Below are 14,737 nucleotides of genomic sequence, written 5' to 3'. Positions count from 1 at the left end.
TATCTTAAGATATTGTAATATTGTAAACATTAACATCATTATCTTTTGCAAAGCTGCTTTGAAACAATGTGTATTGCAAAAAACACTATACAAATAAATTTGACTTGACTCTAATTTAACTATTTTTGCGAGGGTTATTTTAAAATAGGACACTAATTTAAAATAATAATAATCATAAAAATAATTTAGGAAAAAAAAAACATAACCTGACTTTGATGTAACAGTCTGAAGTAAAATATATAACAAATTACATTTTTAGAAAAAATATACACACTATATATATATATATATATATACACATACATACATACATACACACACTATATATATATATATATATATACACATACATACATACACACACTATATATATATATATATACACTATATTATATAAATATATTAGGGCTGTCATCGTTAACGAGTTAACGCATGCGATTAATTTTACAATCCTTAACTATAATCCTTAATTAACGCAAAATTACTGAAGCACAATTTCTATTCTAACCCTTTAACCCAATTTTGCTACTCTGCTTGCGAAAATAACAGTTTACATTTCCAAACATTCATTTTGCCATTAATTATAATAATCCAGTGAGATTTTTGTCTGACAGCAGCCAGTGCTCCACACAGAGATCTGATCTCCTCATCATCCCGTCTGTCTGGAATAACATGAAGAAACAGAACAAACTGAGACAGACTCAATCCAGAAGAACTGAGGCAATGTCTCCAAGATCCTTTAGATATGAGAATATAGATATGAGCATTACAAATATCAATGTGAGATTTTAAAGTCTAGGTGTTGATACTGTGCCTTCAGGTGTTTGAGGGCCTGTTCAGTGACCAGCTCCTCTTTCTTATTCCATTCAACAGCATTCATGAGGCAGGTCCACAGTAAGCCAATCACAGCCTGCTCCTGAAGATCATTCTTCTTCATCTCCTCTTTCACATACACCACGATCTGAGCACAATTCACACCAGAACATATGGATATTTTAAGGACTTAAGGACTAACGTGACAATCCTTAATGACCCATATAAAATCTGGGTCTTGAAGCAAAAGCAGCTGAGAAGCAGTTTAACATGCGTGCATGCTTCACCTCTCTGATGGGACACTGCTGCGACAGGCGCTCCTGCAGCTCTTTCTGAAGCTCCTTGCGTGTGCCCAGAGACTGCTGCGTGCGCAGGAAGTCTGACAGCTCCTTCAGTCCTGCCTCAGTGAAGTACTTTGAGAAGTGCTCCACATTCTGCTTATTGGCAGGGAAGAGTTCCTGAAGTCACGGCAGATTACACAATGAGATTAACTACAGGAGGAACTCGGAAGAACCTTTAACCTTTAAGACTAAGAAGGTGAAGTGTGTCAATAGTCCCATGTTAAAATACTTTCTCATTTCTCATCAGCCTTGGTGAGCATAAAATATTTCAAAATATAAAAAATCGTACCACCGCCAGACCTGATGTAGTTCATAACTACAGGTCAGTCCAGTTCATAATTGTGACTGTGTCCAAACTGTTTCCAATTATTTACAACCTGTAATTGAATATCAAAACCTTTATTTTTTGTAATAGAATCTGCATGGATTTTGTTGTACTGTGTGCATGAAGGTCATGAGTGAGTTTAGGGGTGTTAAGACACATCTGCCAGGTAATGAACATCTCCATGGAAACAATTTATCTGCAAAATGGCTCATCTCCTCATAATTAATGAATTCAGTATCAGAATTGATCTCGTGTGTAAGCCAACACAGAACAGATGAGCATCAACAATTATACCAGGAGCTTCTTATCCAGGTTGGCTTTTCTAAGGGCAGATGTCACCGCATTGGCGTCCTTCTCTGCTATCCAAGCTTTAAACATCTTCACCGCAAAAGAAGCTGATATTCCTACAAGCAGACAGTGGGGAAAACAGCACATACTTTAATAAATATCTAAAATAGTCAAATGAAGAATTCACTGCCAATGCAAAAAAATTACAAATAAATAAAAATCTCTCAAGTAAATAATTCATTTAATATTTATTTTTTCTCTCTCCTTCGAGAGGAAGAAGTCATAAAGCACAAACCTTCTTTGACAAGGTTATCGCTGAAGAGGCTGGTGAGGATAGATGGCAGCAGTGTGCCGTTGGCCAACAGGATGCCTGTTAGCATGGCTAGTTTGGTCTGCTCCGACTCAGTGAAGGCCTTCAGGAAGAGAAGAAGCTATGTGGGGAGAAAACGTATGGATCAAAACATACGGTGTTTGTGGAACATCCTCTGCAGTACATTATCATTATCATCACTGATAATAGCAAGAACATGATATGCACATTAGTTACCTTTTTGATTTCCTCCTCAAAGGCCTTCTCCAGATATTTGTACCTTCTGATAAGTTTATTGAAAACCTGTATATAGACATAATCATCTATGAGTCACAGCATTAAGGTGAACAAAAGTGAAAGAAAAAATAAAGGGGTCATATACATTTTGCATAATAATAATAATAATAATAATAATGATAAAACCTAAAAACAAATATTAAATTCCAAAATATAATAATAATAATAATTTCATGTAATATATATTATATAATTTTATATATTAATATTATTATATTATTTTTAGATATATTAGAATATTTAGATGATAATAAAATCTAAAAACAATAAAATAAAAATACCTAAATAAATATATTTTTGAGATGTAATAATAATAATAATGTGATATTTTATATATTATACTTTTATGCTATTATTATTATTAATTTAGATTTTTTTTTAATTATTATTAATTTTAGATACATCCTTAATACATCAAACATTAAATACATCAAACTCTTCTAAAACCAAAATCAAATCAAATTTGATTCCTTATGATATGACAAAATCAAAATCCTGGACACAAGAACACACTTTTAAACTCACAGTAGCTGGTGATGGAGAGACAATGTAATCCAAGGGATTATTTTATAATGACACAGTATGAGTGGCATACTGGTTCTACCCAGAGGATTTGGGGGCTAAGTACATCTAATGCAATTTTGAAACAGGATTCCCCGCCTTCCTGCCATCTTGGTTTCGGCTGCTCATTTTTCATATGCAACAATGGAAAAAAAAGCATCTCATTGAACGGGCTGAGTGGGGTGTTCACCTGAGCATAGCTGCGGACAGCAGTGTGGTTTTCCTCCGTCCTGAACATGCAGTGCTCCGTCACCTTGGTCTTGTCCCCGTCGTCAATACGTGTTCCCCCGGGAGCTGAGAGAGGGAAAGTGAGGTTACAGGTTAATGCTGTAAATTCTTTGAGAGCACTGTGCTGTCACTGTTAACCCCTACTGAGAAAATGTCACTGTGCCTACTGCAGTTATAACTGAGAGGAGCAGACGTCACAGCAACCAGCTATGCAACAACACAACAGTTATACCGGAATGCTTCATTCCCTGTATCATATGCTGTGTCTGCAATGTTTACAGTTTTATTTATGTATAATGCATAATGTGCAGTACAGCTTTATATATAAGAGAAGTGATGTAGTGTAGGTCAAGTTAAAAAAAAGCATTAGCCTCTGTACTACAAAGTAGATGATTTCCAAAGCATTTAATCAAATAAGGAAAGAAACTGAATTACAGCATTGCTTCCACCCCAAAATAGGACATGGTTTCTCAATGTGCTCTGCACACATAACAATGCAATGCCTCATGGACTAATCCACAGGTGTCCGGGTTAATACCATACAGTACACACAGTTAACTTCAGCTCCCCTTGAGAGGTTTGCTCCGGATTACAGTGTTGAGCCACTGATCCATTGATTTGTCAGTGTAATACTTCCCATCTTACCATTTCATAAAACACTAAACTGGCTTTTCTACGGAGCACCTAAGAGTGCACGATGATGAAAAAAATATATACAATTGGAAGAAAAATTAGTTCCCCTAAGAAACTTTGCATTGGCTTGCAAAAACACTTAAATATAGTTTCCTCCATCCTCATATTATTTCCATTACCAGTTTTGCGTTCACTCACAAAACTTTCACAAGACAAACTTGCAAATGCAGTGTTGTTTTGAGAATGCAAAAGGTTAGCAAATAAATGCAAAAGCATTGAAATATAATTTTTCTTCTCACCTCATATTATTTCCATCAGCAATTTTGAATCTGCTCGCAAAACTTTTAGGTTCTCCCGAGAAACTTGCAAACTTGAAACTTGTGTTCCCTTGCAAAATTTGTGTATTATTCCCTAGCCAGAGTATTGCGTCCCCTGAGAAACTCTGCATTAGCTCGCAAAACATTTGCTTTCCCTCATGCGTATACAAACTTTCTCAGGGTGAATGTTTTGCAAGTGAACACAAAAGAAATATAACTTTTCCATGTGTTCCTTTAGGGGCTTTGTATTATTCAGGCAAAAATATTCAAAATATTTGAATAAAATCAAAGTTTTCTTTATCAGGTCGTCAGAAATTTTCTGTTATTCTTCTTTTTCATCAAATTACTATGCAAAAACATTTTCAAACATTTTCAAATATTTTGACTTTAACTTTTACTTACTTGATGTGACATATTTCTGAATTGACAGTATATTCAATAATTTAAAAAATCTAAATAAAATACAGTAGCTCAGGACTAATTTTGTTAGTCATTAACGTAATGACTAACATTAATTAATTTTGTTAGTAACATTAATTTTGTTAGTAATTAATGAAGAACTGATTGAATCATGTAAAACAAAGTTCTCTAGGGCAGTCTTTGGAAGAGTAGTTTGAGTGGTTGAAAAAAATGCAGATTTAAAAGACATTAGCAAATTATTTTGGTGAAAACTATGAAGAAAAATTAATGTCTACAAATAAATAGTTCATTATAAGACCAAAAATATGCATTAAGAAAGTAAACCGAGTTTATTTTCATCTCATGCTTTCATGTTAACTTGAATGTAGTGCTTTCATCGCATTTGTGTAATAGATCCCCGTCTATTTTCACAGAGTTCAGGGAAACCGGCCTTTGTTAAGGACTAATAAGGGCAAAGGTCAGAAGATTTGGACTTAATCTCTATTTTACAGAGTTAACGGCAGTCTTCTACTTATGAGGGCTCTATATCCTAGCTGGAGTAATCTGACTGCTGACTGGATGTTTGACCAGGCTGCTGTTCTTCCTCTCTCATGTGCTCTCGCAGCTATTTGGGCTTTATATAGAGCCAGAGTAAACCTTTTAGCTCTAATTGGGTTGACAGAAACAGTCCCATCCTAAAGACATCTCTACCAGTCCTTGAAACTGAACTCATTCCACACAGATTGAACAAAAAGTGTAGTGTGTGAGAGGAACAATATAAACTTACTAGCTAATCATCAGGAGTAAAAAAAAAAAAAAAAAAACTACACCTAGGTCACTACTGTAGTGTAGGTGTGGTCAAGCTACTACAGTATATATAGTATTGATAGGATCGCACTTAATAATTTGTTTAATAAAATAACAATGATTATTATAACAAGTATCTTATGCTTACAGTACAATGGTAAAATCTTTAAATATTATTCCAATTTTTACAAACATTTTTAAAATGAAAACTGATTATTGTGATGGTAAAGCTGAATTTTCAGCATCAGTACTCCAGTCTTCAGTGTCACATGATCCTTCAGAAATCATTCTAATATGCTGATTTGTTGCTCAAGAAATATTATTATTATCAATGTTGAAAACAGATGTGCTGTTTAATATTTTTGTGTAATGATACATTGATACATTATTTCGGAATTCTTTGATGAATATCATTTTCAAGTGAACAGCAATTATTTGAAACATTTTGAAAGAAACCATGTACAATTTTTAACATAAATGTTTACATTTAATGCATTGTACCAGATTTAGCCAGAGGCTCATTTTCATCTGCATAATGTTTTGTTTATTATTTTTAACGCATACTTTTTTTGAACAATATATTCATGTAACATTTCTATAGTATATTGGTTTGAATGCACTATATGATGTAACGTTATGTGAGTAGCATGGCTCAGTACACAATTAAAGTAAACTGCTATAATAATCTAATTATGTGCTGTCTGATCTGACAGCATATGTGCTTCACAACCCTTTACATGCATATAATTTTAAACTCACAAAATGCATATTCAACTCCAAAAACCCTTTTAATATGCTGTTCTCTACTCTGGCTTCCCATATCTGCTCCAACCAAATTCAACACTCTGCTTCTGTCCCACAGTGAAGCCGCCCACTCACTCTCTCAGCCTGCTTATGTGCAAAAGATCTGAAGATTTCCAACCGGCTGTGACAGCTCCTAGGAGACAACTAAGACAGGCTAAAATGATGTTGTGTATTCCCTGCTGTCCTCATCGTTGTATATATATATTTGTAAGTTGATGGCCTGGAGGTACTGCACTAAACACTTTGATCCAGAGATGTGCTGCAAGTGTTGGAGCAACAGCCTGCTGTCACGGGGGAGTGAGCTAATGACCTCTCATTCTGTTAATCTGCTAAAGACGCCAGCGTCTGCGTAAGCTAACAGCACAAAGGATGGTTCTACAAGGGTCCACAAAGTGATTTTCTGTCCTTTACGAATGTTGCATGTCAGATTGTACAGTATAGCCCCAGTGACAGCTTGGGTAAAAGGCAGCAACAGTTTTTTTTATGTTAAACTGTAATATATACATCTGCAAGACTGTGACCAGTGGTGTAGTGTGGGCCATGTATACGCCATATGCTTACTTTTTGCCTGGGGTTGTTCGTGTATTACAACTTCTAAGGATCAGTATTTGCTTATACCCTCGGTATACCCACTTGTTTTGTTGCCTCGCAAGTCTGTAATCTACTGTCATATTTGCGTCCCCTTTAATGGTGTCTCATGCTGATGTGCAAAACTAGCGATTCTTTGTTATAATTTTGGCATTATCACTTTTATTACTCTACCTTTTCCCGTCCTTCACCGACTGACTGCAAGTGTCCACTACAGCGAGAGAACTCCGCTCTAGTGAGTAAGCCATTGCTATGCATTTAATAAAGAGTGAGCGGGTTGAATGTGAATTACTCGCGTATTAGCAGCTTTTATTGACATTTTATTGATGCTGTTTATTGATAAAGTCGCTTGCGCTTAAATGTCTTGTGTGAGAGAGGGAGGGAATGCGCTGTCCACAGATTTTGTTTTGTAAGCTATTTGATGCCAAGGACCCTCAAATTTAACAATCCCTTCAAGCCCGGTGTTACAGGGCAACAGGAATGCTAGTGCTAAGCACCCTCAGTTTAAGCTGTGATAACATATCGATAAAACAGATCTGGCAATCTATCCAGTGCGGATTTGTTTTTACACTCTGGGGAGCGTAAAAGGTTTCTATTTACAGCTGATTTACACAATGCAACATTCTACTGCAGGAGATATAATTCCCTTCATAAATAATAAGATTAGCTATATATTTTTTTATTTATAAAGACTCACTTATACTGTGTGAGAAAAAATATTAGGCATTATAAGTATAAATATAAATTATTTTTTTAATTAAATCATTGTCTTTTATATTACCAGTGTACTAAAGCCAAAACAAATTTATGAAAACATTGTCTGGAAATATTTATTTCTTATAAAGTTAGGATTTTCTACTGTAAGTTGTGACAGGGTAATAGTAAACCACCTTTTTCTTTAGGACTACACCACTGACTCTGAGCCAAAAGTTCTGTCGATTCATGTCACACTGTAGCCCAAAGTATACTTCGGTGTTCTGCGAAGGTCTGCGCTCTCCTGCGTGTGCAAGACGGAATGGAACGTGGAAAGTGAAGTATACCCAGGCCTTGTGAGTGCCATTTTGCCTTATAAACCCTAAAAATTGGTCTAATTAATCATTTAAAATATCTTGTTGCAACCTAATCACAACAAAGTTTGAGAGATTATTAACTGCATTTCTGAAATGAGAAAACAAAATAGTATCTTTAAAATCATGAGAAAGCTACGTAATGAGGTGTCATCAACAATGAAATTGGATCTACAAAGCAATAATTAAAGCAGTATTAAGTAGGCTTGCCGCGATAGACGGTGCTGACGGCGATACCGTTGTTAAGCCGCAACACCGGTTACGTCACTTGTCCACCGCGGCACCGACCCCCACAGTCGTTTTGATTTTTTATAGTAATAAAAATAATTTAGTTCAGTAAAAGAACAGACACTACAATTAAAAACTGAACGCGGCTGCTCAATGCAGCGTGCCGAACGACAGTCGCATCACAGATCGGATTTCATTTATCCAGTGAGGAGAGTGAGTCACCGTTATTATGGGTGTTGTCACACGTCGATTAACCGGTGGGAAAATTTCCTCACCGTCACAACCTTAGTATTCAGACAATATCCCAAATTATGCACAAGGTTTTGGACCTTCTCACCAAGCATGCTCCCAGCCATGAGGACGTCAAACAGGGTGTCGGCATAGCGGCGGTAGTCTAGTCTCGACCCAGTGACATCCAGAAACTTGGCTACAGCATCAAGATCACCACCTGCTTCATTGAGGCCTTGAACAATAGTGTCTCGGAAAACCGTAGGCTCAAACTTCTCCTTTTCATCTGTGAGAGAGGAAACACAAGAAAGACTCTCAGTCAAGGTTACCGCAGCAGAGATTCAGGATTCACATTAGCCACTTATGATGTAGAACAGGGGTGCCCAAACTAGGTCCTGGAGGGCCGGTGTCCTGAAGAGTTTAGCTCCAACCCCAATTAGACACACCTGAACCAGCTAATCAAGCTCTTACTAGTCATACTAGAAACTTCCAGGCAGGTGTGTTGAGGCAAGTTGGAGCTAAACTCTGCAGGACACCGGCCCTCCAGGACCGAGTTTGGGCACCCCTGATGTAGAATATAATGCTTTAAATTATTTCGATTTGATCCTTGATTTGTATCCATCGGTGTAGAATGCTTGATAACAAAGCAGGTGGTCGCACACAGAAATATGCAAGCCACACTTATACCTACCATTATGTAAATGAGTTCCCTCGCCTCGCTGCTGGCTAGGAATTCTGATTATAGCACACGCTAAAGAGCATGTTGAGTGTCTTCCTGTGAGATCTCACATTTGAAGAGCCAGTCACACCTACCACACTAGCCAGTGAAGCATAACTCTAATGCCCTGTTGAAAACGCCCCCACATTTGTCACAGTCAAAAGCTATTAAGTAACGTTCCTAAGCTGTCTGTAATGTCTAACGGTGTTCACCTTTCACCCGTATCATACACCTACATGGACGATTCACATTAGAACTGTATGGCAGATACTGTATGACTTCTTTCTATGTAAAATAATTAATTGTTTGCATAAAGATTGACCTATATTGTTTAAACATACACTACCAGTCAAACGATTGGGGTCAGTGAGATTTTTTTGTATCATTAAATTAATACTTTTATTCAGCATGGATGCATTAAGTTGATCAAAAGTGACAGTAAAGATGGTTACACTTTACTTATATACTCTACTTTAGACATTCTATTAACTATTAGTAACTTTGAAACTACATGTAAGCTAACTCTCATTAGAGTATTAGTAGACTGTTTAGGATTAGGGTTAGTACAATAAGTTGACATGTACTTGTCAAGTTACTTAATTATAGTAAGTAGAATGTCTAAAGTGGACTACAGAAATAATGTGCAACTGTAAAGACAGTGTTAAAAGATTTATTTTTGAACTTTCCATTATTTTAAGAAAAAATATTACATTTTCTACAAAAATAATAAGCAACACAACCGTTTTCAACATTGATAATAATAAGAAATATGTTTTGAGGAAATCAGAATATTAGAATGATTTCTGAAGGATCATGCAGAAAATTCTACTTTGCCATCACAGGAACTTTTATATAAATATAAATGTATCTAAATAGAAAAGACTTAACAGTTTAATACTTTTCTTAAACTTATTTTAATAATATTTCACAATATTACTGTTTTTACTGTACTTAAAATAAAAAAACAACAATGAAGCCTTGGTGATCATTAAAAACAGTTCCAAACCCAAACTTTTGAACAGTAGTGTATTTTTTGTTTAAATGTCAGAGAATAAACGTAAACTGATTTTTATAGCTTTTATTTAGCTTTTGTGTCAAAATCAATGTTTGATAATACCATAATTATCAGTACACCACAACAATAAAAACAATATGTAATAATAATAATAATCATCATCATCATCCCTATAATTTTGTGACTGGAGATGCATAAATGAGACAATTTGTATTTAAAAAAAATATAATAAAACAAAAAAGATAAAGGGCCATTCACACAAAATTGAGGTTTTGCTTTGACGCAGGAAGTAGAATGGGGAAAAATATATAACTTGAGACTTGTTTTTTTTTAGTTTTTAACTTCTTATAACTTGAGCGCTGCATTTTTAGAACACTGTGTCATGTGTAAGACGTGAGTGCTGTGGTCAACAATGTCCATCTAGCACATTTACATAAAGAAACAATGGAAAAGTAGCACTGTAGAACAGAAAAATGCTTTGTGTGAACACCCACTAAACTTTCTGATTCTGGAACTAATGCTGCAGCTATTGCAGTAGGCTATTTGTTAACTTCTGTGGCTCTGAGACTGCAGAACTAAGTTAAAAGATCAGAACGGCAGAGTGTCTGAACTGGTACCAGTATTGTGCAGGACATGAAGTACACAGTAGCACACAAACAAGCTATTAATGGAACATGAATTGAGACCCTTGCCACTGCATTGCTGAGTGAGTCTGCAACATGTGTGCACATCTAAGGTGTGTGTGTGTGTTTCTGTATGTGAACAAATATTAAGAACAATCACTGTACATTTGCCATTTAACTGTCAACACAAGTTAAATCCTTTGTAAAGCCCACAATTAGTTTCTATGAGGTAGAATAGGAAATATCGAGATAAAAAATGACTCACCCCTTTTCCTGGTCTTAAACCGCTGGCCTGTAAGCACTGGCTTCTGTTTCTTACCGGTATTCATATAAGTCCTTCCCATGCAAAGAAACAGACATAAAATATATTCAAATCAGCAACAAAAACATAGATGACCCATTTTTGTGCTATGACAGATCCATTATTGAATAAGCCATGATGCCCCACAAGACAAAACAATGAAACAACTCCTGACCCAGTAATCTGTGCTTTCCCCAATACTACACCCTCCTCTCACACACCTCGTTTATAATATCGCACTGTACTAGGAGGAAAAAAAGCTTGCGATCTAAAAGCTCATCAGCTGAGAGGTCCTCTCCAGCACGCAGTGAGTGCTCCAGCAGAAAGCCAGTGCTCCGGCAAGTCTTTTCGCTGCCCTGTGCTAAATATAGAGGGGCTCATCCCCGACGGTGTAAACTTCAGTCACCCAGGTCTGGGACACGTGTCGTAGGACATGTCTGATCACAGCTTACAGCGCTCTGCATGTGTGTGTGTGTGTGTATAATGTAAGCAAACTCACAACACACGTGCAAACATATACACAAACAAAAATCAACATTTTCCATGGGGTAAATAAAGGCAGTTATTATGAGCGCTGCATAACCAGCAAAATCAAAAAAGGTTCCTTGATGTCCTTTATTCCTTTATGTTGCAGCATATGATTATGAATGTTTCACCATGGTATAATATGTTACCAAAGTGAAGTTGAGGTCAGAAGTGTGAGAATGATTTGTGATGGAAACATGAGTTACTATGGAAGTATATAGGTAGCAAAATTCAATTTAAAATGCAATATGCAAAATGGCAATGCAATATTCAAAATGGCAATGTATTTCTGTATTTAAATTTACATTTTCCATTACCCATACGTGCAAAGTTTGTTGCAAAAGGAAAATGAAAATTAAATTATATAATTTACATTTGCCATTTCCAACAGTAGTCTTAATATGTAAATTGCATGCAAATTTGAACGCTTTATAAGTTGCTAAATGAAAATTAAAATGTATAACACAAATGGATTTGATATGTGTAACATGTTCAAGCAGAAATGGTAGCAAAATGATCATTTAAATGCTATTTGTCCAAAATGCATTTAGACTAACAGTTAGAACACTTAGGATTGCATTTTCATCATGACGACGTGGGATATTTGTAGCAAAATTCAGTGCGGCTTTGAAAATGCATTCCGAGCTGACCACGCCCACCCTCCGTCAATCATTGCTTCAAGGCAGGGATTGGCGGAAGCGTGGTACGTTTGGATCGTTTGAAACATGGCGGCTGGAGATCTGATAAGATCGTTGAATTCACTGGCAGATGAAGTGGAGCGTGAACAGAGAAATATATGAAGCGTATTCCATGCTAAAATCAAACGTTCGTTCGAACGACCGATCGAACGTCTATCCGAGCGTCTTGAGCTTTGAGCGTCTTACACTGCGGGTGACCCACGTGACGCCAGCGTCTTGAAATTAGCTGGTGTTTAAACAGTTAAGGAGCTGCTGTGTAAAGACTATAAATGGACATTACAAGCATTACAGTAGTATTTTATACCTAAAATAATACTCAATCATTTCCTGCATCCTGCTGTACTTCCCTGAATAAGTCTTTAAAGGTGTTGTAGGCTAATAAGTGGTTCTGAGTAATAAATTGAAAAAGCTCCCACCTGTATATGACTAAACAAAATAACGTAGTTTACTTGAGGTTCTGTTATAAATGTGTCTATTAGAAACATTAATTTAAATTAATTAATTATACAAAAAAATGTTTGAAATTAATTAAGACGTCCCGAGTTTTTGAACGGAAGTCCTGAATGACTGTTATTAAAGGTCATTTAATGAATTTTAATGATTTTCAATGCCCCGCAGAAACCCTGCCTTTGTTGGAAAAGTAAACTCCAATGAGTGCAGATTTATTTTTGAGAGTCAGCTTTAAAAGGGGTCTGTAAGGTTTATTTATTTTTTTATTTGTAATAAATGCACTGTCCAATAAATTGCACAAAGGTAAGGTAACAGTAAAAACGAACCATAATATTGCAAAACATTTAAAATTATTTCAAATAAATGCTGTTCTTTTATAATTTTCTATTCATCAAAGAATCCTGGGGGAAAATCTGTCTTATTCAAAGCAGATCAATGGATTTCAACATTAATAAAAATATTAAATGTTTTTTGAGCACCAAATCAGCGTATGAAATAAATTGAGCCTTGGTGAGCAAAAGTCCAAAAGACACTTCTTTCAAAAAATAAATAAATAAATAAAATAAATAAAAATAACAGATAACATATTTCATACCACACAAAGAATACCCTTGATTTGTCCTCAAAGCTGAATGAACTCATGACTCACAGTGATAATTCACCGAAATCAGAACAATTGTTTTTAAACAGCATTCTACATCATGGCTCAGTGTTTTTCTAACATTGAGTCCTTTCACGCAGCTCTGAACAATATGTACTCATGTGCAAGTCCCGTGTGATTTATAAATGATATCAACAACCACGTTCACCAGGGATGAGCCCACAACGAGGATGATTTAGCTGATTGTCACCGAACCTTAATCCATTACAACAGACAATGCAGTAATCGGCCCTTAGATCAGCTCAAGTGGAGGATGTCCAGAGCACAACACCTCACAGGACCGGTTAGTATCGGTGTTGCTGGAAAACCAGAAACTCTGGAGAGTCAAAAGTCAGAGTCAGGTCTTAATTAGATTACAACAGACCCTGAGGAGTGAGTGGGGCTTACAAACCATCAAAATCACTCCCAATCACTCTCCAGTTATTGTACCACACTGCTTATTCAACACGGCTCTCACTTTGACTTTCTCACAGTGTATAAGTGACATTCCTTGTCATAAAACCAATTAAACGAGGACAAACATCACACAGCACTTGGCAACCACAAGAATATGTTTTTGCAGGCTTTTGTGTGCTGCTGTATAGCTGTAGGTTTATATTCTAGGTAGTTTCACCGGTCTCAATTTATAAGTGCTTCAGTGCCAAGAATAACACACAGGCTATGGCATTCCTGGAAGAGAATGCAACCTGGTTTCAAAGTAGGAATGAGGTGCTGGGAGTGGGACACAACACAGGACGGAAACTTTGATAGGATATAAATACTATATTACACTATAGTTCATGCAGTAGTTCACTGACATTCATATTTTAACAGATATTTTGTATTACAAAAATATTTTTGTATCTTTTACATTCAGTATGTATATGTATGTACATAGTACAGCATGTATGAAATATCTGACTATTGAATGTGCAATGCTGAATGTAAAAGATAAAAAATACGATAATGTATGATACACACACTGTAACGTTATATTAAAAAGCTGTGCTTAAAATCATTACAACACGGTTTCATAAATAACCAAGTAATCCGACTTCATTAGTTAAATGCCTCAGTCTGCTTACAAATGTAGCATTTTTGCACATGTGCTTATTTAGCTTGTTAAATTAATTATAGTTTTCAAGACCAGCAGGTTACGCTTCAAAACTCGTAAAAGCTCAGAAGGTGCTCAGAAGCACGAGAGAATCAGACACGAATCAGGCTAATAGTAACACTGCGCATCATGACAGGCCATCACGTAATTGTATTTAACGTTACCTGTCTGTGATTCTACCTGCGTGATGATCTCGAGCACCGCTGCGCGCAGTATCTCACGCGACAGTTTGAGCAGGCAAGTTAAGTACAGCTGGACTGAACTACTCTCGAGAGGGGTACTTTGCACGACATGAATTACCACTGCTATTAATAATGAAATCCTCTTGAATGAAAAAGTAATAACCTGTATTTATATAATATTTTTAAATTAAATAAATGTTGACATCCTTAAATATTCATTACGGCTTTTTCACATCG

At 36.0% G+C, this 14,737-nt stretch overlaps 1 protein-coding gene across 5 annotated transcripts in view; it reads right to left on the bottom strand.

Annotated features, from left to right (window-relative positions):
* Nucleotides 1-14,532, bottom strand: part of LOC107702135 (basic leucine zipper and W2 domain-containing protein 2) — a 16,367-nt gene extending 1,835 nt beyond the window's left edge. Inside the window, exons 1-9 of one of the 5 annotated variants that reach the window (XM_016504380.1) lie at nucleotides 14,483-14,532; nucleotides 10,856-10,926; nucleotides 8,344-8,520; nucleotides 3,126-3,229; nucleotides 2,315-2,380; nucleotides 2,063-2,198; nucleotides 1,774-1,883; nucleotides 1,101-1,271; nucleotides 815-961 (exon numbers count right to left, since the gene is read on the bottom strand). In XM_016504380.1, coding sequence (XP_016359866.1) covers nucleotides 815-961; nucleotides 1,101-1,271; nucleotides 1,774-1,883; nucleotides 2,063-2,198; nucleotides 2,315-2,380; nucleotides 3,126-3,229; nucleotides 8,344-8,520; nucleotides 10,856-10,919 — 975 coding nt within the window. In that variant the 5' untranslated portion in view covers nucleotides 10,920-10,926; nucleotides 14,483-14,532. Of the gene's footprint in view, nucleotides 1-579; nucleotides 962-1,100; nucleotides 1,272-1,773; nucleotides 1,884-2,062; nucleotides 2,199-2,314; nucleotides 2,381-3,125; nucleotides 3,230-8,343; nucleotides 8,521-10,855; nucleotides 10,928-11,047; nucleotides 11,247-14,482 lie in introns of those variants that run through there. The other 4 variants (XM_016504378.1, XM_016504379.1, XM_016504381.1 and 1 more) reach the window with 4 other exon arrangements.
* Nucleotides 14,533-14,737: the final 205 nt, after the last annotated feature.

This window comes from Sinocyclocheilus anshuiensis, unplaced genomic scaffold (genome assembly GCF_001515605.1).
Source record: "Sinocyclocheilus anshuiensis isolate Anshui unplaced genomic scaffold, SAMN03320099.WGS_v1.1 scaffold54, whole genome shotgun sequence".
Classification (NCBI taxonomy): Eukaryota; Metazoa; Chordata; class Actinopteri; order Cypriniformes; family Cyprinidae; genus Sinocyclocheilus; species Sinocyclocheilus anshuiensis.
Note: the sequence above shows the minus strand (reverse complement) of the source record. Positions and strands in the feature narration are given on the sequence as shown.